Below are 23099 nucleotides of genomic sequence, written 5' to 3'. Positions count from 1 at the left end.
CTGCTCCGTGGCTGGCTTCTCTTTGTGGTAGTCAGAGGAACTGAAAAGAGAGGGAGAAGTTGGACTCCCAAATGTTTTATGGAGCAGCAGTGTACTGGAAGGTGGGAGAAGAAAAATACACAAGTTCTGCAGCAGAATGATTTTGTGACATGTCAAAGTTGATTGAAACTTTGAATTCTTATGGGCTAATGGAGTGGGAGTCCCCCTTAGTAAGCAATTAATGGCTTATCAAAGGGAAAAGACATCTGTACATGTAAGCCCTTAGCACTGGAAGAATTCTCAAAGAGGTCACTGTCACAGTCCCTCTGTCCTTCAAACTATTTAGAAAATAGAGTTACTGCATTTTTTTGGACAAAACTGCAAATTTTGTAACAAATGGAGTTTAGAGCAACTTGAAGTATTGACAATTTGTTTAGAAGAAAGAAGTTGGAATTACTTATATTAAGGTATTTAATTATTTGTCTAATGTTTAAAAGTTTTCATTTGCACCATAATTCCAGATATTGCAATAATATCACTGTTCTGTTTTTGAAGAGACCCCTCAGAATGTTAGTTCTTTGAGAAACAGAAGCTTTTATTATTCCGTGTACTTCAGAATACAAGGGGAAGAAAACCACATTTTCATGTTTTCAGATGTGGTTCTGTGTTTTGAGATGAAGACATATAGTACTGCAATTAATTAAAATATGGTTTAAATGGTTCAGAAGAATTCATACACTCTGTTGGGATCGTTCATGTGCCTGCTTTTCCCTTTACTGTAAGCACAGATGATTGGATGAGGTAGAGGTGATTGCAACCCTACCTCAGCACCCTGGTAGTCTTTTGATAACCAGAGGAGCTGAAACACGACAGCAGAATGATTTCTAACTATTGATTAGAGAAGACTAATTTTCTAATTTTAATTTTTCTTGTTTAATTCAGTGGATGTTTCAGAGGAAAACCTCAATAGATAGGATGGCAAGTTAATATGGTCAAAAACATTTAAAATGCTTAAAATTTAATAATTTCATTTAAATGTTTAATGACACTTCTGTGAGATAGTCTCAAGTATTTAATAAAAGGAGATAAGATGTGCTGCTTCTCCAGAATGACCACTTTTGTGACTAGTTCATTTTGTGCTCCTCTGGTAAAAGCAGAAACTGAAATTTCTGATCTTGAATTAATAGTCTGTGATTCTGCAACTTCATTGAAAGTTGCAAATATTCGTGTATTAGTTAGAGGCTGAAGAAGCTAGATAAAAGCAGGAATATTTGGCACCAACATGGGGATTTTTTCAGTGTTATAGATAAAACTAGTAATAAAAGGGACTCAATTTATGTCTGGTCCTGACAGCCATCCAGAACCAATTTGTAGATTTGAGTTTACATCGTGGAAAGGATCCAAAGATTAGGAGAATAAGACAAATTAACAAGGCAATGGTGACCAAGGGAGAGCATTTGCTGGTCTAATTTCACTGCCAAACCACTCTGAGTACTACAAGAGACAATTCTTTTTTTCCTGTTTTTCCCATTTGCCATCAGCATTAAAACTGAAATTACATTGGACAGATCTCAGAAAATGATCTCTTATTCATCCCTGGGTTATCCCTTTCTGTCTTGTTGCAGCAGAGAACCTTTGCCAGATTGGGAGGAAGAGTCTCTTAGAGCTCTCCATATTGTAGTCGATTGCAGTCTAGTTCTTCAGCCAGAGAGTGCTTGAGTACTGAAACAGGCTCTCCAGGGAAGAGGTCACAGCATAAGGCCTGACAGAGTTCAAGAAGTGCTTGGACAACATTCTCAGGCACATGGTGACGTTCTTGGAGTGTCCTCTGCAGGGTCAGTAGTTGCACTCCATGGTCCTGATGTGTCCTTTCCAACTCAGCATATTCTGAGATTCTAGCTTGTCTACCTTGGACATAATGACCTCTGCAGTTCAAGTAAGAACTGGTTATGAAACAGTGCAGTGATCAAAGAAGATGCAGTCTGCTTTGACATCAGTAACTAAGAATCCTGAAGGGTGAAATGAGTTTGAAGAGGAAAAAACTGCTCATGTTTTCTCTCTTGTGGTCTTCTGCTTCTTTCATTAAAATATTGCTACTTTTTTGTTAGTCCTAACCAAAAGGCAGTTTGCATGGAACTTGGAATAATGTCTATTGGTTTTAGCTCACAATTTTATATAAATCTATTTCCTGTTCTGTTACTAGTTTTCCTAATAGGAAGAATGATATCACTCTTTTTTGAACTTGTGCAGAAATAGAGAAAAGAGTCCTGAAAATGCTATCAGCAAGATAAATGCTTATCATGGCTTTCAGGTGCTGAGCCCATAAATATGGGCACAGTCTTTGTGCTGGTATTCTTTGTTACTGGCATCTGTGGCAGTTGTGGCATTTCTAAAGACTTGCTGTTTGATTACAGAATAATGTAGATTGGCAGGGGCACCTGGAAGTCACCTGATCCAACCTCCTGCTGAAAGCAGATCCTACTGGATCACATTTCTCAGTCGTGTCCACTTGAGTTTTGGAATAAATCCGGGGATGAAGATTTTGTTGTCTCTCTCAGAAACCTGTTCCAGGGTCAGACAACTGTGACAAAATTGTAATATGTAATTGTAATAGCCCACCTTATGTTCATTGCCTTGTGTCTTTTGACTGACTACTTTCAAGTGTTCAGTTTAGTCTTCTCTTTACAAGAACACTGTATTTCTGAAGACAGCAAAAAAAAAAAATGCACCCTCCTCTTAGCCATTTATTTCAGACTGAGCAAACCCATTTATTTTAGTTTCTGCTTGTACATAATATGCTCGATTTTGGAAGGTTTCCTCTGGGCTTGTTCTGGTATTAATGTTTGGTTCTTACTGGGATGCCCAAACTGGACAAATGATTTTAGGAGCTGAAGAGACAACAGTTGCTCCTATTGAATGTGCTGGTTATACTGTTGCCAGTGCAGGGCAGGATACTCTTGACTGTGCTTGCCACAATGATAGGTGGCTGAGGGTTTTGTAATAGAGCCTGTGTATAGGTTTGCTGCACTGAAATAGAACTAATACAACTTGCTTGTTTCTCATGCTGTGTGGAAGTATCTGATAAAAGGCTGATGAGTTTTGCAGGGTGTGGTAGATGTTCATGTTAGTGTTTTTCTTTCCCTGTTATTGCCTTCTTTTATTTCTTTCTAGGGAATTATTCTCATGGGTCTCTTACAAGTTTCTTGAGTAAATGAAACTTGTCTGTCCCATTGTTTCATAATTTCTTCAGGGAAATGCCTGTACTACAGAGCTGGTTGTTGCTTGGGAGCTATTTTCAGCTATATTCCATTGTTAAAGTTCACCTGTTATTAAAGGCTTCATTTGGAGCAGGAGTAGTTTCATTATCTACAGAGGTCTTCTTCTTGCTTGCATTGCAGTATTTCATGTCACTTTGACGAATTATCATCAAATCCTTTACCTCTGAAATTGTAGTTTACTTTCTGATTAATAGGGACTTTTTTTATCTTTGCAGAGGGGAAATGGAGGTTTAAACACTCTGCTTGATCTCTGATTTCCAGTGATCAAATGTTCCTCAGCATTCTGACTAAGTGCTTGAGCTCCTTGAACCCCCTGAACTCGGGGAGTGTCATGGGTACATTTTCTGCCTTGGTCTGGGAGGTGCAAAGACTTTTCCATTATGTTGGCCCAGCACAGTCATTCCTAGCACTTAATTCAGAATAAATTATTGTAGCTCTGTCATTCATGACTGTCTTTCACTTTTACCAACAGATTAACTTTGACTAAACATACATATTTATTTCTGAATCAGTTGTTCTGCATTTTTATCTGATAGTTTTCCTTAAGCACTTAGGTATTACTTGTTATTTGTCAGAGAACTTTCCTGTGTAAGATTTCAATCAGTATTCATTTTGTGATATGGTTCTTAGTCAGAAAACAGAAAAAACCCAGGTACTTACGGTGTGCAGCTAACTGCACAAGGACAAAGTAATTATGAGACATCACGTGAAATGAGTTTTCACTTTAGCCAGCCAGTTATTTGAATGCATTCTTCTCATGGGTTGAGGAGGAGAGATTGTATACCCTGGGGACATTTATGGGGGACATCTGAATTGTGATGCCTTACTGACAGGGCCAAAGCTTTAACCATTTCCACATCTGTCTGTGGTGAAAGATAGCTTATCTACTGGCTTTTGATTAATAAGACTATTTCTAAAAGTGACTATTTTTACTTGCTTTTCTATAGCTCTTACTCTTAGGTAATCTTTTGTATTCAAATTATGCAATCGCATTATGGGGAGCACATGAAATAATTATGCTCTGTGTGGGATCCAGTGCTAGATTCTTGTGAGCACAGTGCAGAAATTGGGTACGGACTTTAAAATACAAAAGATGCTTTTTTGCAAGGTATTGCCAATGGTCAGTTCACTTTCTTAGATTTGTGCTTGTCCTTCTTTACCTTCAGTTCATTGTGCATTTATTGAATTATTCTACAGCTTACTGTATAATCAACTAATAGCCTGAGAGGATAGAATAGTATCAAACGTGTTAGAAATTTTATTGAACATTATATCCTTATTATGCTTAAAACAACTGTTAGGGAAAGAAATTTTGATTCAATTTTTTCACTGTAAATGGAGATCCCCTCATTTGCTGTCTCCCAATAAACAGTGAACTGATATTTATCCAATTCCTCAGGCTTGCAGTCAGAGGATTCATCCATTTGACATATCCACTGTTGCAGAGAATATACAGAGGTTGTCTGAAGTATTAAAAAAACAATTTGGAGCTTCTCTTTTGCAGCTGATACAGATTTGTCATCTGCACCATTTGAAAGATCACTGTTAGCCACCAGAAACACTGGTAGCTTTTGGGTTTTTTTTTTTCAACAGATGGAGGTGATTTATGTCTTTCTAAGATTTTTCTTATAAGGAGGTATACATATACAGACTCAAATGCAGTCTCACTATCTCTGTGACATAAGATTGGATTTATTATTGTGTTACAAATAGTGCAAAACTGCTATTGAATATTGAAAAACAAATCAGGTAAAAATATATTTCAAGGCACAAAGTTTTTTTCTTTTCATGCCATTGTATCTGTTTTAAAAACAACTTCTGATTAACAACAAACATGTAAAAATAAGCACAGTGCTAAGGAAGCTGGACACTTGCAATAGTATTTACTGATGTTTCTTGTAGATTTCCATTTTTGAATAGGAACCAGTTTACAGCAGTCTTACATTACTTGGGATATTGTCCTTCACAGCTAAATTGTTTAATGAATCAGTTTCACAGACTAAAGTCATTATACTGCAGAGAATATTCTAGCTCCTGGAATTGTAGCTGTGATATTCTAGAAGCAATCTCAGCAATCTATTTACTGTTTATTTAGATTAATCATGGAATTTGATCTTTAACACTTCTATGTTAATTTGCCATGTGTGAACTCTGCCAATAGAGTATTTCTAACTCCAGTATTGCTGAGAACAATATCCCGTAACCTTGAAATAAGAAGAGACCCTTGTGGGACTTGTTCTAGAAATGCTCCCATGACATGATTCCCCATTTACAATTACTATTGGAGACCTTTCTGTTAACCTGTTTGAATCCATACCAATTTTTATGTAATATGTTGAATTTGCTTTTCAGAAGTCCCATGAAAACAGGTGTTGACTAGCAGATGAGTAACTTTAAGGGCAATGGTGATATGGTCATTTGTCAAGACCTATTGCCTGTAAAGCCACGTTTACTATATTTGGGTCTTGCAGAATCCACGGGTTCTCTATGAAATATTTCCTATCTGAGTTTTTCAGCATTTTTTTTTTTCCTGGAAAGATCAGTAAATAATGTTGCTATAACTGCTCTGATGATAGATATTTTTTTTTTTAAAGGGGCATGCTAACTTTTTGTTAATTGCTTTGAAAATATTCTTGACATAGTGCTTTTCCCAATGTGGTTGGGTTTGTTTGGCCTTGGTTTTCTGGTTTTGCTTTGGTAGATTGAAAGCTGCATTTGAAAATCAAATTTGTGGCCTCCAAGATTGTCCATTTTTGTTTGGTATTTAAAAAAATTTTTTGTAATAATTAATACTCTTCTATGTTTTTAAAGTCATCACATTTCTAGCTTCCTAGTCCTGTTCAGAATGTCAGTCATTGACTCACTTTCAAACTCACTTGTCCTGTTGTATATTTTACTACATTGGTTGCTTCGAAGTGCATGGCATATTTTTTTGGATTTGCTTTGGTGTATGAGTACAGCATGATAACTTACTAAGTTTCTATATAAACATGAGTCTTGTGCTTTTCCTGTGAAATTGTGGGATGATAAACTAAATGCAGTATTGTGAGAAGTGCTTTGATTTTTTGGTGTACTGCTTGGAAGGAGCTTGATTCCCTAATGGAGAGTGGTCTGTGAATAATAGAATTTTCTTTAAAAAAAGGGGTAAATAGTCTTCAAGTGAATACCTAAATAACAAAAAGCCACCTGATATAAAACATTGAGCCATTTTTACATTTTTTTATACTTTTAAAATTAATGCATTGCCCTCCCCAACAGTCTAGCAGATAAAACTATTAATAACTAGTGAGCTATAAAAATTTGAGAGAAAAAATTATTCATCTGATACTTTTAATATGTCCTCTGAAATACAGGATGATCCCTTTAATGCTGTAATGTGTGTTATTAGAATGATTTTTAAATAATGCCCTCAAACTAGGACTTTTGATTATTGACATGGGGCTGTGTGTTCATGATTGCTGATGCAGATCTGGACCAATTGATAGGAAAACTTCATGTGAATTAGTTATGAGCTCTGAGCTGACACTTGCAGTTGCTTGAGATGGAACACTGAGTATAGTATTGATTCCAAGGTGTACTATGTGTGTATGTTGTCTTATATTCCTCACTGCACTTTCCATCTGATTAACCTGTAAACTGTGTGACAACCTGGATTCTATGTTTCTGGAGCCAAAAATTCGCTTTCTTACTTACTATGAACCACGTGCAGTGAAATAAGAAGAATATGAATAAAATTGCTTCTAGGTGTTACATTGTTAGATGTTTTCTTTGGTTACATGTGAAATTTTGCCTTCCTGGTTTGTGCTTTGCCTGACACTGTGACAGCGATGGTTGGTACAAATGCAGAAAGACAAAAGTAGGTGGAAAATCACAGATTAGTTGAGGTTGGAAGGGATCTCTGAATTATCTAGTCCAACCTCCCTACTGAAGAAGTACCACTTGGAACCAATTGCTCAGGCCCTTGTCCAGAAGGCTTTAGGATTTCTGAGGATATTCTCCACAACCACTGTGAGCAATTTGTGCCAGTGCTCTGTCCCACTCACAGTATAGAAGTGTTTCCTGGTGTTCAGGTGGAACATCCTGTGTTTCAGTTTGTGCCCACTGCCTCTGGTTCTGTCCCTGAGCACCACTAAAAAGTGGCTGGCTCTGTCTCTTTTTGCACCTTCCCTTCACAGACATTGTGTACACATACACCTGCTCTTTGTACACATTAATGTGACCCCTAAACTTTCTCTTTGGGGATCAACAATTCCTGCTCTCTCAGCCTTTCCTGATAGAAGCGATGCTTCAGTCCCTTTGTCTTCTTCATGGCCTGTTGTTGGATACTCTCCAGAATGTCTACGTTCTTCTCTATTCTACTGTGGAGCTCAGAACTGGACACCACAACACGTGTGGCTTGAACAGTGCTGAGTGAAGGCTGTGAATAATCACCTTGACCTGCTAGCAGCATTTTTTCTAATGCATCCCAGGATGCTGTAGGCCTTCTTTGCAGCGCATTGCTGGCTCGTGTTCCACTTGATGTCCACCAGGACTCCAAAACCTCTTCTGTCAAGCTGCTTTCCAGTTGGATGCCTCTAAGCATACTTTGGTATCTGGGGTTGTTCTTCCCCAGATGCAGAAATTTGCACTGTTCCTTGTGAACTGCGTGAAGTCCATGTCAGCACATTTCTCCAGCCTGCTGAGGTACCTCTGGATGGCAGCATGGCCCTTTGGCATACCAGCTACTTACCCCACTTTTGTGTCTTAAATAAACTTTGTGAGGTTCTGTTCTGCCTGTCATTCAGATTATTAATGAAGGTGTTAAACAGGAATGAACCGGTATTGACCCCTGGGCTACATCACTGGTCACTGACCTCACCCTTTGGGCTTGGTCAGTCAGCTTTTGATCCAGCTCACCGTTTGCTTAGCCAGCCTGTACATCAGCAGTTTGTCTATGAGAGTCTTATGGGATACAGTGTGAAAGGCTTAGTGAAGTCCTGGTAGACAATGCCCCCTGCTCTTTCCTTATCTTTCATCAGAGAAGGTTCCCAGTTGGTTGTCCATTTCTGATGATTTTCTTGTCATTTACGTACTTTAAGAATGGTTTCCAGGATTAGCTGCTCCATCACCTTCCCTGGGATCAAGCTGAGGCTGATCAGCCTGTACTTCTCTGGGTCTTCCTTCTTGAAGATAGGAATGACATTTGCTTTCCTCTAGCCCTCAGGCACTTCTTCCACTCATCATGATCAATCAAAGATGGTCAGCAGTGGCTGTGCAATGACATCTGCCATCTCCCTGAGCACTTGGTACACCCTATAAGGGCCCACGAACTTAACCTGTGTCCTGTTTGCTTAATTCTTCCACCAAGGGCAAGAGTACAACTTCCTTGCTCCACACTGGTCTCAGGGAGTTGCCCTTTCTGAAGACTGGTATTGTTAATAAAAATTGAGAAAAGATGACATTGAGTATTGCAGACTTATCCGTGTGTCTTTCTCACCTAGCAATGTATTCACTGAATTTTCTTCTTATCACCTTTGTACTTATGGAAATGCTTCTTGCTGTTTCTGACATCCCTGGCCAGACTCAGTTCCATCTGGGCTTTAGCTTTCCTAAATGCATCCCTGGATGATCAAGTATTTTTTCTGTATTCCCTCCTGCATTCCCTGTGATTGCTTCTTCCCACTGAATTATTTTTCTGTTTGGGTTTTTTCACAGGAGGTCCTTGTTCATCCATGCAGGCCTCCTGTCATTTTACCTCTGTTGACATGGATCTCTTGTAAGCTTGAAGGAATATCCCTGAATATTACCCAGCTTTCTTGCCCCTATCTTCACTTGAGGGCTTTATCCCATGGGACTCCACCACTCAGATAATTGAAGAGGCCAAAGTCTGCTCTCTTGAAGTCCAGGGTTGTGATCTTTCTTTTGCTTCTTCCTGCCCCATGGATCCTGAACTCCACCATCTCATGATCTCTGCAGCCAAGGCTGCCTTTGATCTTCATGTCCCCAGTGAATCCCTCCTTCTTGGTAAGTATGAGGTTCTGCAGATCACTTCCCCTCACTGACTCCGGTGCTTGTGGCAGGAAGTTTCCATCAGGGCACACCAGGAACCTTTTGGAGTTTTATCTGGCTGCCTTCTGCTGTCAGTCATCCCCCACCCCACTGGAAGAAAAGCTGCTTTTCTCTGTTGCTGTTTTGGCCTCTGGGGCTTGAATACTTTGTTGCTGTTGCTGCTGGCTGGTGTGACACTTGAACTGCACTCTTTGTCACAGCTCTTTGCCAACAAACCTGTACCAGCAGATGAGATTTCTTTTTAGGACTAAATTAATATATTTGATTTTTGCCTGATGTTTTAGCTTCTGATGTAATTAATTGGCTGCTCAAGCATCTGCTGCTGCCTAAGCAGCTGCTGAATGATGGTGGAATGAACTGAGGAGATCTGAACTCCTTGTAATTGTGATTGTGCTGGAGAGACAGGTAGTGGGGAAAAAAACCAGCCCAGAAAGGACAATGTTTCATTCCTGATGAATTCCTGTTGTATTTGTGTAAAGTTGGATAGTGAGTTGACAAGCAGCTCAGGAAGAAAGAGGAGGTAGACTACAAGAATTACTTGATAAAAACATGGCAAGGTTGGATCTTCCTGGCAGCAAGAGCAGCTCTTGCATACTTAAGCCAAGGTGGCAGCAGGCTTTACTTGGTTGGGTTTTTTCAATTGTCTTTTCATGATGTCTATTTTGAGACAAAAGCCTTTTCTAACTTTCACAAAGGTCTTGTGTGTTTGTTCAAATTTTCTCCTCTGTGTCAAGGGGTAAGTATTTCACTAAAGGGAAGATGTAGGTGCTTTTGCAGGAAATCTTGTTTTTCCAAGGTTTATGTCTATATTAACTGCAATAACATTTCCCGTAAAAATTGAGAACATTTATATGGCCTCTTGTTTTTTTTTGTGGACTTGTTTGAAAGTTCTTACTCTCCATTCTTTACTATATCAGGTTCCTAAGACTTTTGCCCATATTTATTGTTTCCTCCATTTAATTCCAGAGGAGGGAGCAAGCAACTTAGTGGGGACTTAGGTGTTAGCCACATCAACCTACCACACCTGGTTTATGTGAATTATCCTTCTATAAACCCGCTGAAAGCTCTATAAACCTTCTGCAGAGTTAAAAATTCAAGTGACTTTAGCTTTTGGTATCACATTAAAAAGAAGAATAAAGCACACAATCTTCCAGAGATTAGCTCTGAAATCAGTATTTACTAACGGATTTATATTAAAAAACCCACTTTATTTTAGTGTTGGAATAGGAAGATATTGAAGAGAAGAGCTGTACCTATGGGAAAAAAAAACTTATTTGGGGGAAAAGATGATACCAATTTAAAATATATTAAAGTTTGAAGAAAGAAATTTCTTGTTATTTAAGAATTTTTGGTCCTATTTGAAAGGCAAATATATACATGATTTTACTTTCAGGAAAAAACCTTGAATTTTGAAATTATTTGTTTGAAGGTAAATAATTGTTCTTGGAGGAACAGATCAAAATGCCATTATTTTGATTCCAAAAGGAGGAGGTTTCTTGAGTAGGTAACTTCATATATGAATTAATGAATTGTACAGATTCCTTGAAATGCTTTGTAGAGACACCCCAAAAATCCCAGTATCTGAATGGAAAACTACAAATGGAATGAAACAATTGGAACCACAGTGTGGTACTTTCCATGAATTGGGTTAAAATTTTGAGAAGTTTTTTGTAATTTTTGTGAAAAGAAATCTGAATGTTATCTGTTGTCTTGAATCCTGGTAAGAATCGTTCTTCTGGGATTTCCTACCTGTTGTCAGGCTAAGGATGTAGCTTTTTTGTTTTATTTTGCTTCTGTTTGGGTGGCCAGAAAGTGTTGAGACAACTTCAGGATTGTAGCAGCTGTAAACATGTTTACACTCATGTAAACTCTTGTTAACACATGCAGTTAGTCATGCTGGCCAAGGGTTTGAGAATTACATGCCATTCATGGCACCTCGCATGTTCAGAACCTTTTTTTAGTTGTCAATATTCCTTGTTTTAACAAGGAGTTCTTTGAAAGCCAGGACAGCCCTCCCCATTCATTCATTTAAAAATTAAAACATTATTGTAGGACTCTGAAATACAATTCCTTGAAAGATTAAGCTGTTTTTTTATCTCTGTGGGTGTTGGTAGTATTGTTTGCTAATGTGGTGGAATTAATCACTGTGTTTTCCTCTGGAAATGCCCCCAGTCCCTCATACACAGCTCTCTGTAACTCTGGTCTCTCTGTGTCAGGCTATAAGAAGTTGCTGGTTGATCTGGAGTTACTTGTGTCATGCCACTGGTGCTGGGCCATCTGATGGAGTTCCTGAGATAGTTCTCTAACTTTTCTTTAATCTCTTTACTTATTTTTCATCCCTGGTATGTTTGGTTCTTGCCCTCAAAGATGCAGAGCATTTTTTTGTTGTTGGGGTGGTTGCTAGTTACAGGGAGCCAAATGTTCCCCAGAGAACTGGGTGCTCAATGTAGGTGAAGTAACAGATGATCCCTTTGACCATTAGTCCTTCCCTTTGCAATATTTCTTTAGCTCTTTGAGTCTTGGGTAGGCATTTGCTCACTCAAATATAAATGCAGCTTCATTTCTACCTTACTAACTTCTGTTGAATACAAAGAAATGTCTTGAGATCGTATTTGGGACTTTGGGTGCAAGATTGAGACAGAGGAATATTTCATGCTGTTGTTGTTACTGAGTCACTTAATTACTCAGAATGTTGATTTACTCACTCTTGATGCCTATAATAAATATTTCATGTATAATTATAAAACATTAATACTTTGAGATTGGCAGAGATTTGTAATAGTTGTATAACAAAGCAGCTGTTTGGAATGAATGAATAAACAGTACATTTTGACTGGAAGTTGTGTTAACTAGTGAGTAAAAAAGGAACCATTATATGGGTCTAAAAGATTTTCTAGACTTTTTTTGTCCTATATTTAAATTATTTTTTGTAGATCTATATATGAGATGTGTATCTACATATGAAAATGTTTTATTGGTAAATTAAATTTTCTTGTCACTCTCAGTTTTGTGTTAGTTAAAGAGAAATGAAAGTATCATATAAAATGTGTATTGATAATCTGTAGTTTTTGGGTTTGAATAGAGCCATTCTTTTCTATTGTTGTTGTTAGTTTTCACTCTGTGGACCTTAATCTCAAAAAATTATTGTTCACTGACCATGGATTCAGACGCAGTAAAAAATGTTGAACACATTGTAGATGTATGTTAGAATAATTTGGAAATACAATGTTTTAATACAAATTCAAAATTGCTTTTTTGTTTTATCAGCAAACACATATCTCTTTATGGTGCAAGCTCGTGGTATAATGTTGAGAGAAAATGTAAAAACAATAGGACACATGATAAGACTGTACACTAACAAAAATACTACACTGAATGGCACAGGTAAGAATATTTTTAATGTATTTTTTAAAAGACCTCTTTTTTCAATTTTTAAAAAAAGCCAATCATTAATGACATAGCTCGATTATGAAAACTTAGACCCAAATCCTACTTCTCTGAAATTGGAGTCAAGGTCAAATAGTTACTATTTATCAGTTCACTTCAGTGGGAAATATTTCTATTAGCTATAAGAAAGATACTTGTACTTAATTATTATTCCTCTAGAGTAATAAAATGTTTTTAAAATCATGCTGCTAGGAATTTGTTAGCTAAAAATTAATGCTCTCACCTGCATGATGATGAGTTACAATTTCAGTGGGTAACATAGTTTTTTACAGAAATCAATTCTTCTTTTTAAGATTATCCTGAAGGAAGCAATTCTAGTGACTGTGTTGCTCAAACAACAATGTATCTTCCAGAGAACTTCACCTACTCTCCTTATCAGCCTTGTCCAGAGAAACTGCCTTACATGAGTAAGTTTTAAAGTGACCTGAAAGTTTATCTAGTAAATGAAACTGTATTTTCAACAAAACCCAGTTTTTTTAATATAAAATAAAATTGTAAGGAGTCTAAGTATATAACAGAAATTAATGAATAAAATACATCTGATAATGCACAATGATGCTTAGCAGAAGTTTACCTGTAACTAATATGTTACTGAAGTTTTGGTCTCTTTATTAATCACCTTTACTAATTTGAAATCAAATAATTGAACTACTGATTTGTAAGAGAGAAAATGTCACATAGTTTCTGAAGTTATTTGTAATGCATTCCAGAATTCTAACCTCTTGTCTTTTAGACACCTGGCTTAATCTGTGGGCTGTCATTCAGCATGAGCAATTAATTAGATATCTAATACAGCAGTTCAGATCCATATAATACCAAAAAAGGTTACTGGCAGCTGAACTGAAATCTGATCAATTTTTCTTCAAAGATTTTATTAGGATAATCTAGATTCCATTATAATATTTTTTTAATCTCAACTGAGTTTATCTGTTGAAGAAAACAGAAACAGTGCCTGTTACCTGTGTTTCTTCTTAATAATGTCAGATTCTAAGCTTTGTTTTATATTTTAAATATACAGACATGGAGCCAAAAGTATGGATCAGTTGCTGTTGCTTATGAAACTAAATAATATAGAAAACTGTCTTAAGCCAGGTAGTAATTAGTCCCATGGTATGATAATATACTTATTTCAACCTCTTTTCCTCCAGACACAGGGTTTGACTTTCAAAATCACCTTTTTGGATATTGTTGAACATCTAAACAAATAAAACCAAATTATTTCAATAGCAAATTTTTAGCTACTTTTTGAAACATAAAAATTTCAGCAAATGGCAAATCTGGATAATCAGAGAAACAAGATGTGATGTTTCTGCTGATTGAAAAATGTATAAAATTAGTATTGTTCATGTCACTTTCAGGGTATCTGGCAGGTGGAATTCTGTCAGATTAGTTCAAAACTAAATAATTCTACTAGTAATTTCTCTATGGATCTCCTGGTTGCTGCTTTGCTTTTACCACCTTTTTTTTTGTTGGTGGTGTTTTTTTTTTTGTTAGTAATTGCTCTGTACTTCTTCTATCCTGTTTAATTTAATAGAGAAATAATAATTTTAATAGAAAATAATTCACTGAATAAGTTGCTTTTCAACCAAGGGATATGTGTTTCCCTTTTTGGTTTCCATGTATGACTTTTTAATTATCATCTCTCTTTCTAATTATAATCTAAATAAAGCATCTCTGAAGATCTTTTAATTTAATGAAATGTAGGAAGTGTGAGATAGCCAGGCAAGAAAGAGTGTTGAATCGTGTATATTTTGAATGTTTAATTAGTCTAAGGTTATTATAGAAGTACATCTTCTCTTCTTTGCATCAGCTTGTCAAATTTATATCATGAAAGGAGCATGGTAAAATCATATTTGATTTTAGTACGTAAGTACATAGGCTCTTAAAATAGGAACAGCTATTGCCTTTGTTGTATGACTCAGTAGAACAGGCTATAACCCACTGGTTGGGCAGTGCTGCTGTAATTTGTAAGCAAAACACCATTTTTTGATATAGAGCAGTGCAAGAATCTGTCTGTTCCTTTAGAGATAAACTGATAATCCCAACCTTTCTAGACTGCATAGTTTCTAAAGCTCTTGTAATTCTTGAATTTTTTGCACTGTAGACTGTCCTTAATTTGATTTCTTTCTAAAGCATCATAACTGGCTTAAATCCTGGTTATAAAACAAATTAGTTTTGGAAAAATTAGGTTTTTTTTCCCACACAGCAGCAGTTAATACATTCCAGGGTGAGGTTTTCTGGTTTTGTACAATTACATTGTGCTGGCTCATATTAATGTGCAATCCATTATAAACTGTAAAACTACCTGGCAGCATAGCCAGATATTGCTTGTTTTGTTTTGCATGCTTCATTTTTCCTTCAGTAAGAAACCATCCTTTATCACTTTAAATTAATTTTACTTTATTGGTTTCTATGTCTATCTCATTTGTTGAATTAATTTTTCCCTGATTTTCTTCTTCAAAATGTTTTTTGCTTTCTTAGCTTTCTTATTTTGTGGGTTGTATAAATATGTTTTATTGCTGCCTGCCTAGACCCTGATGGAACTAGTGAAGAATAAGTGCAGTTATTTACAGAGATGCTTTCTCCTGCCCCCCACCAGTGACAGGGGAAAAAATGCTGATTTCTATTCACTCATCTCCTGTGTGCTTTTGATAGTACCAACACTTCAGGTTTTACTATAGCTTCTTTTTAAACACTCTGGATGGAATTTCATCATGTCGCATGGAGTTAAAAGCACCCTTATCTAAAGGCTTTATCTAAATACTGTCCTACCATTTGATGTTTCTTTCTAATTTAAACTCTGTAGTCATCTGATCACATCTGAACTTTTCTCAGAATACTGAGGTATCTGAATCACATCATGTGCTATTTCCTTCCCTTTCTGGTATAGTAATTGACCTTTATTTATCTTTATTTTCCTTTTAGATTCTGTATTTGAACTGAAAGGCTCTTGTTGCTTTTCTGTCTCTTGCTAGTTGAAATTGATTTTTAAAATTTAGTTTTTAATTTTTAAAAATTTATTTTGTACATATTTATTTACTAGTCCTTTGTTGATTGACCTTGATTCTATGTTTCAAAAGATTTCTTTTATGGGTTATTGAAGAGTTTCAGATGCAACCATTATGATAGTCTAAGCTTATTTTTAAATAATTATTTTTATTTTTAATTATTTTAAAATTTATATTTCAATCTCTGTGGGACTAGCTTGTTCTAGTGTCTATCTATACAGGTTTGTTTTTTAGCAACTACCAGGTTTCCTTTTTTCCTAAAATAATTAAATTAATATGGGTTTCTTTAAATCTTCTCTTGAAATAGCTCCATAGTATACTGTTGTTGATAATTTTTCACCTATGATTTTACATTAAAAAAGGTTGCCTTCTTCATTTGCAAGTAGTACTATATTTAATCATATCCCAGACTAAAAGAGCTCTTGCAGTATCTTCTGCCTTCTTCTGAAAACGATAGTTATTCCTAGTATGTTCCAAAAATTTCAATATTTTCAAAAGATTTACACAACTAGTCAATTTGGTGACACAAATGATCTCTTTGGCACAAATAGCATCTTTTGTGTATGGACACATGGGAGAAAATGGGAGTGATTTTTGGACTGACTTTAAACCATCCCTCACCAAAGCACTTAACTTTGTAGACAAAAATAAGAATAATATTTTATGGTGTTTGCCAGAAAGTTCTTGCAAGATTTTTATGTGATGATTTAGAGTGTAGTAGTTGCTGAAGATAAACTTGAACTTCTGGCTAATGAGTATTACATTAGTCTTCTCCCCAGATTTCCTTGCTTCTTTCTATTGCCTTTGAGGGTATTTACTATGAATCATTATTTCCAGTTTTGAACTTTTTACACATGCATAAGCTAATGACTGACAACTTTCAGCTGTCAACTAATGTTAATATTTTCTCACAGTAGGTACTAACTTGATTTTTTTCAAATCATATTTGGGCCTTTATTCACTAACTTACTCAATTTCACTTTCATGCCTTTTGCAAATGCTTTTCCCATTGGGGTCATTAGTTCTACCAATGGTAATTCTCAAATTCAGCCCTTTGCTACGAATTGCTTTGAAGCAAATAGTGGTAAATTACTGGATGAAGACTCTACATGAAATGTGCATATCATCTAAAATTTAAATTGAGGAAGTTTGTTGAGTGTAGTGATGATACATTTTCCTTTAATGTGGAAGAGGAGCAGGAAGGCACACAGAATTTGAGTAAAGGTTCACTAGTGCAGGTGATGTAGAATTGTTAAAAGTGGTACTTGAAATGAAAGGCAACCCAAATTTTCTGCAAGAGATGCAGAATTCAAATTACTTTGCTTGTTCTATGTCCTTTGAAATTAATATTTTCTTTATAGGTTTCATGGAAGGAATGTCTATTTTTGGAAACACTAGAACTTCGTTCTGTAAGAATGAAAGATTAGGAGGATAGTATAAATTGTTTCTTTTTTTCTGTAGGTAGTATAACTACAAATTTCTGATGCCATTTGTCTATGACATTCCTTGTAGTGTTAGGTCAATTTTCTTAATTGAAATTAATATATAGGGTTTTTTTTTTCCTCTCTTTAGGAGGCCTTATTGATGTTAATATGAGTGAAATTAGTTTTGATGAAATTCAGCGACTGTTTTCAAAAGATTTAGACATTAAACCAGGAGGACACTGGAAACCAAATGACTGTAAACCACGGTGGAAGGTTAGATGCTGATTTTCTGTTTTGGTTTATTTCTTCTTGTTGGTATATAAGAATAAATTACCATTGCAAGCACTCAGTCTTTGGTGCTGTATATGTAGTATCTTATAGTATTTGTAGTATGCCATCTGTGCTCAAGAAGAAACTTCAGCTAGGAGAAAAATTTGAAATGGATCATCAAGAACTTTTAAGGGTTCATTGGCTGTAGTTACCAAACATTTCATCATATGGATGCAAATATGTCCTATGTGTCTGTTGCCTGAAGTATAACTAGAAGCAAGTGAACATAAAAGGAAAATCTTATTTATGTTTTATTCAAATTTTTTTCTTAATTATTTGAGCAAATTTTCAGCACACTTTCCTGGGGGAACCAACATGTAAAACACTGAGCCAATTTAAATGTAAAAGTTGAAAAGCCATAGAAAACTTGATCTGTATTGAAAAATTAAAGTTTTATAATGCTGTTATAATAGCTTTTTTCTTCTTTTTCTGAAGGTGGCTATCCTTATTCCTTTTCGGAATCGTCACGAGCATCTTCCAATTTTTTTCCGTCATCTGATACCGATGTTGCAGAAGCAGCGGCTGGAATTTGCCTTCTATGTTGTTGAGCAGGTAAGAGCATCTACTTGAAAAGTGACTTTCAAGATTCCTTACTAAAAGGGGTTTGATATTCTTACCAAGGTTTGGATGAATCCAGAATTTAAATATTGTTTCTCTACTTTTATACTCTTTTAAATGAAAAAATAAAGCTCTATTTCCATTCCTCATCTTGAGCAGTGGCTGGATACACAATGCTTTTCTTCAAATATAGGCTATATAAGGTAATATAGAGGTAATAAGATGGCCTCTTAGAATCTATTGGAGTTGTAAGTTTTCAAGGCAAAAAAGTAGGCCAGCAGCAGTGTTCCTCAGGGCTCAGTTCCAGGGCCTTACATTCACTGGATGCAGGAGCTGAATGCACCATCAGCAAGTTCTTGATAATATCCAGCTGGGAGGTTGTGGTTGACTTTTAAAGGATGGGATGCCTTGCAGAGGGTTCTAGATAAATTGGAGCACTGGGCATTGATTAATGGGATGAAATTTAATAAGTCAAAATGCTGGACTCTGCACCTAGGATGGAGTAAAGCCAGGCACGAGCGTAAACTGGGAGAGGAGTGAGTGCCTGGAGAACAGCCCTGCCCAAAGGGATCTGGGGGTGCTGTTTGGCAGCAGGAGCCAGGCTCACTCCTGACTCACAGGACTCAGCAAAGTGTGTGCATTGGCAGCCAGGAGGGCAAACCCCATCCTCGGGTGCAGCCAACCTAGTATGGGCTGCCGGTCAAAAGAGGCATCATTGTCAATTTCTGGTTTTTGTGTGTGTGTTAGAGTATGTTTTTCTCATAGTATGGAATTTTTTGTCTCCTCTTGATTTTTGCAATGTCTCCTTTGTTTTCTGTGTGAAGACAGGTACACAACCTTTTAATCGTGCAATGCTCTTTAATGTTGGCTTCAAAGAGGCTATGAAGGATGCTGTCTGGGACTGCATAATATTCCATGATGTGGATCACTTACCTGAAAATGACAGAAATTACTATGGATGTGGAGAAATGCCACGCCATTTTGCAGCAAAGCTGGACAAGTATATGTACATGTAAGTAAATGGTTTTATTCACATTATTTCTTAAATACTCAGAAATATTTAAAAGTATGAATTTTGTGACACTATATATATACAGTAGGTGAAAACAACAAAGCAGCCTCCTACTATGCTACTTATAGGAATGAATAATTAATAAAAGAAAGATTTAAATTTAGTTTCTACATTTGATGTGTTACTAATTAGAAGATAATATTTATGATTTTCAATGTTGAGCTTGCTGCAATGATGTTGGTCTCAAAAAAAATGGCTTTGTATGTCAAGGGGGAAAATCTTACCTAATTTACTAGAAATTATTTCGGGCTACATAAACATTTCTGCTGGCTTTACCAAAGAAAAGCAGAAAATCTGCAGCAAAATATCACAGCAATAGTGTCTTTATTTTCTGATAAATGTATACTTTTATTTCTGTTTCATACTGCTTTTTAAACTGAAGATTTTCTCACTGCTATACCATTTTGTATGTTGTCTCTCAGTCTCGACTGACATTGGGTGAATGTAGTGGGACCTGCACTTTTCTTACCTCTTTCTCTTCTGTCAGTTTACATTAATATGTGCCACTTTCTTCTTAACACTCTGCTATCTCATGACATTCTTGGAATCACTTCACAGGAAGCTGTAGCTTATTGCTTGCTACATGTATGTATTTGCTATCCAGGACTCTATTTGTGAAATTAATCTACTTGACAACCTGGTCAATTAACAGATGAAAAACAATGCCTTGAAACCATGGCTCTGTGTCTGGACTTGAGGTTGCCAACCAATCAGCAGTTTAATGTTTAAGGTTTCATGTGTACTTAAAAATAAATAAATAAGCACCTATGAATAAATAAGAGATTTCTTCTATCTTTGTATGTACTTATAAAACACTTAATTCATTTATATAATGTCTACATAGGTTAATATTTACAAAATTGATAAATTTTCTATAAACAAAACTAGATTTATAAAATAAGAAATAACCTCAAAAGTCCCACTAACTGTCATATTCCAGTTGGTTTTAGTTTTGGTTGGTGGTCTGGTTTTGGGTTAGCAATGTTTTATTTGTTGGTTATTTTTGAGGTATGTATATGGGTTTTTTGAGAGGCAGGAGGGGGTTAAAACACCTGCTCTTTCAGTAACATGTTAAAAGGCAAATATAATTGCAATCTTCTCCACATGCTATTAAGATTTGTTGAATCCTGTGTTTACACAGAGATCTGAAATTGCATGATTGTCTATTTCTATTTTCTTTCCTCTTGCATTCTGGAGTTATTCAGTGTGGCAATTGTGTCCTAAGCAATGGTAAATCTTTTTGTAAATGGTCTTAACTCCTTGAAGGTTCCAGATTTGGGAGTGTCTCCGAGAGACTTTTGTTTCATGAAATTGTGTGCTGCTTCTGAAAGCAAGCTACTTTACTGTAGCAGCTTCTGGGTTAAGGATGCAAGTTAATATTGATGGAAGTAAATATAGATACTTAAATGTTTTATTTTTTTTTTTAGATTTGACAGTGTTTGGAGGACTGGAAATCACATTGTCTGGGGCATAGTATGTTTTATGGATAGGCTGTTCATGTTGGCCAACTGCTTATTACTTAATTATATGTGTTAGCAAATACTGACAGGAAAGCCTGTAGATCCTTTTGATTTGAAAGTTTATCTTTTAAAAACTGGAAAATTATTTTTTTAAATCAGCATGCCATTCACTGTTTAATATGTACTGTTAAACTGTTTCTCTTAAGTTTTAACAGTTCTGTAGAATATAGTCATAAATTAAAATTATTTAATTGATGCCTTACTGACTTGTAATTTTTCAGTAGATTAAAGAGGGGTTTTTCAGTTGAATAGTGTCAACATAAATAGATTGAGGGCTTCACTTAACACTTCAACTGTGGGTCAAAATTAGCCATCTGAAATTCCCAGTATACTTTTGTTTCATATGTGTGATACTAATAGCAGCTACGGTTTAGGAGCACCTTTTATGCAAACCAGACACTACTGCAAACCTTTTGTTCAGCTTGCTGTATGCTAGTTAATGCTGGCAATCCATAGCCAGTTTCCCTTGGTGAATACATTCAGCCTCTGGTCATGTCCTAGCTTGGGGCTCTTGCTTTTTGGAAAGGTATTGTTCAAAGAGAGGCCTACCTATCAAAGTTCAGCTAACAGTATAGAATTTGTCTTTTGTTTCCAGCCTTCCATACAATGAGTTCTTTGGTGGTGTAAGTGGCCTCACAGTGGAACAATTCAAGAAGATCAATGGTTTTCCAAATGCCTTTTGGGGATGGGGTGGAGAAGATGATGATCTTTGGAACAGGTGAGCTTTGCGTGCTTAGGTCTTTCTGTACCATCCAACCTTTGAGACCAATTAGGTGCTTTTTGTTCTGTCACTTGTTATATTTTTGTAATTTGTTTTAAATGGAGAAATTCTACAGAGTTTGCTTCAGAAATATCAGAATATACCATTTGAAGGAATAAGTATGATGTTCTTTTTCCTTGGCCTGGGGACAACTAGCAGGTTCTTAAGAGCTAGATCTTGTAACAACAGATATAACAACAGGTAACCATACTAAGCACATTGCATCACTCTTAACTGCTAACGTTATGAAATACCATCCACAGACATGTAGTGTAAGCATGAGTTTCATGTCTTAGGGGCAGTGCTTGAGAGAGAGGTTAATTTGTGAGTATATTGATAATCCCAGAGTGGACAACAGACAACCCTGCTCATGGCATTGCCAACTGCTCACAGTGAATGAGTCTAAAGTACTCTAACTGAGTTGTTGGAAGTGTCAGCATCAGTTGTTTAGAGAAAGAATTTTATAGATAAAGAGGTTTTTTTAGAGTTTTATATATAAAGTGATATCTTTTAAAGGGCAAGTTTGTTTTTTACTTTTTCAGTGCTATTTTAATGTTTTTATGCTGGAACAAGCAGGAAATATTAAATATGAAATTATTATTATTTTGCACTTTGTTTTGCCAGCTTTTTTAGTTGTTGGGTTCGGTGTGTTGCGGGTTTTTTTAGGAAGGGAATATCAGTGAACATAAAGACTTAGCCTTTAAATATTTGATGTGCATTTTCCACTTTAACTTGTATGACAAGTTGTAAGAAGATGTTTTTACAAACGTTTATGTGTTATACTGCAGGGTTCACTATGCTGGATACAATGTAACAAGACCAGAAGGGGATTTAGGGAAGTACAAATCCATTCCTCATCATCACAGAGGAGAAGTCCAGTTTTTAGGACGGTAAGAAAAACAGAAATAATCTAATACTACAGCTAAAGATGTAAAATTTTTTTTTGCATCCACACATATGAATAAGCAGTCAGTTCTTATCAGTGTTATTTCCTCTTTGGTGCTATAATTTGTATTTTCTTAAATACATTATGTTTGCTGTTCAGATATTTTTTTAATTTAACTATGAGGGAGACTAAATTTGCATGTCAGAAGATATTATCATCATAACCTTTGATCCATAATGTTGTTGTTCCATAATAGTTTGGGCATTAGTGCTGGCAGGGCTCCATTAGTTGGCTATTTTGGATATTTTGCTAAAGGAAGCAGTGCCACTAGGGCAAAGGACTCCTGCATGAAAAATGACTTTTAAAGTCCTCAAGGATTGGTTTCTTCCCTCATATTTCATTATTTTTTTGAGATACAGCTCTTCTCATTTCCTGCATATGTTGATTTAAACCTTTTCTTTTGGGGTTCCTTTCTTTTGCTACAAAGATACAAAACACTTAAACTGACCAGTAGGTTCAGGCTGCCCTGGAATGGAATAGAAACCAGAATACAACATATGAACTACACATAAAATTTAGAAGGTGAAACACAAAATAAAGGATTTATGATAAGTGTTTTCAGGCAACTAGAAATACTGTTAAATTCTGTCATCTTTTTCTGAGAGCATATTTTTTCTCTTTTATTCATAGTTTTTAATTATGAATAAAATTATAGGCATGCACAGTAGACATGAGTAAATCAGTTATAGGACATGAAAATGTGTATATGGATAATTGGGGGGAGGAGAA

The 23099-nt window shown here is 36.0% G+C and overlaps 1 protein-coding gene across 1 annotated transcript in view; it reads left to right on the top strand.

The window, feature by feature from the left end:
• B4GALT6 (beta-1,4-galactosyltransferase 6) overlaps positions 1 to 23099 on the top strand; it is a 30399-nt gene that overhangs the window by 3238 nt on the left and 4062 nt on the right. The window contains exons 2-8 of the mRNA XM_064706025.1: positions 12573 to 12689; positions 13046 to 13159; positions 17333 to 17457; positions 17950 to 18066; positions 18897 to 19084; positions 21260 to 21382; positions 22213 to 22314. Coding sequence (XP_064562095.1) covers positions 12573 to 12689; positions 13046 to 13159; positions 17333 to 17457; positions 17950 to 18066; positions 18897 to 19084; positions 21260 to 21382; positions 22213 to 22314 — 886 coding nt within the window. The remainder of the gene's footprint in view (positions 1 to 12572; positions 12690 to 13045; positions 13160 to 17332; positions 17458 to 17949; positions 18067 to 18896; positions 19085 to 21259; positions 21383 to 22212; positions 22315 to 23099) is intronic.

This window comes from Zonotrichia leucophrys, chromosome 2 (genome assembly GCF_028769735.1).
Source record: "Zonotrichia leucophrys gambelii isolate GWCS_2022_RI chromosome 2, RI_Zleu_2.0, whole genome shotgun sequence".
Classification (NCBI taxonomy): Eukaryota; Metazoa; Chordata; class Aves; order Passeriformes; family Passerellidae; genus Zonotrichia; species Zonotrichia leucophrys.
The sequence above is the reverse complement of the archived record's forward strand: the minus strand, read 5'-3'. Positions and strand labels throughout refer to the sequence as shown.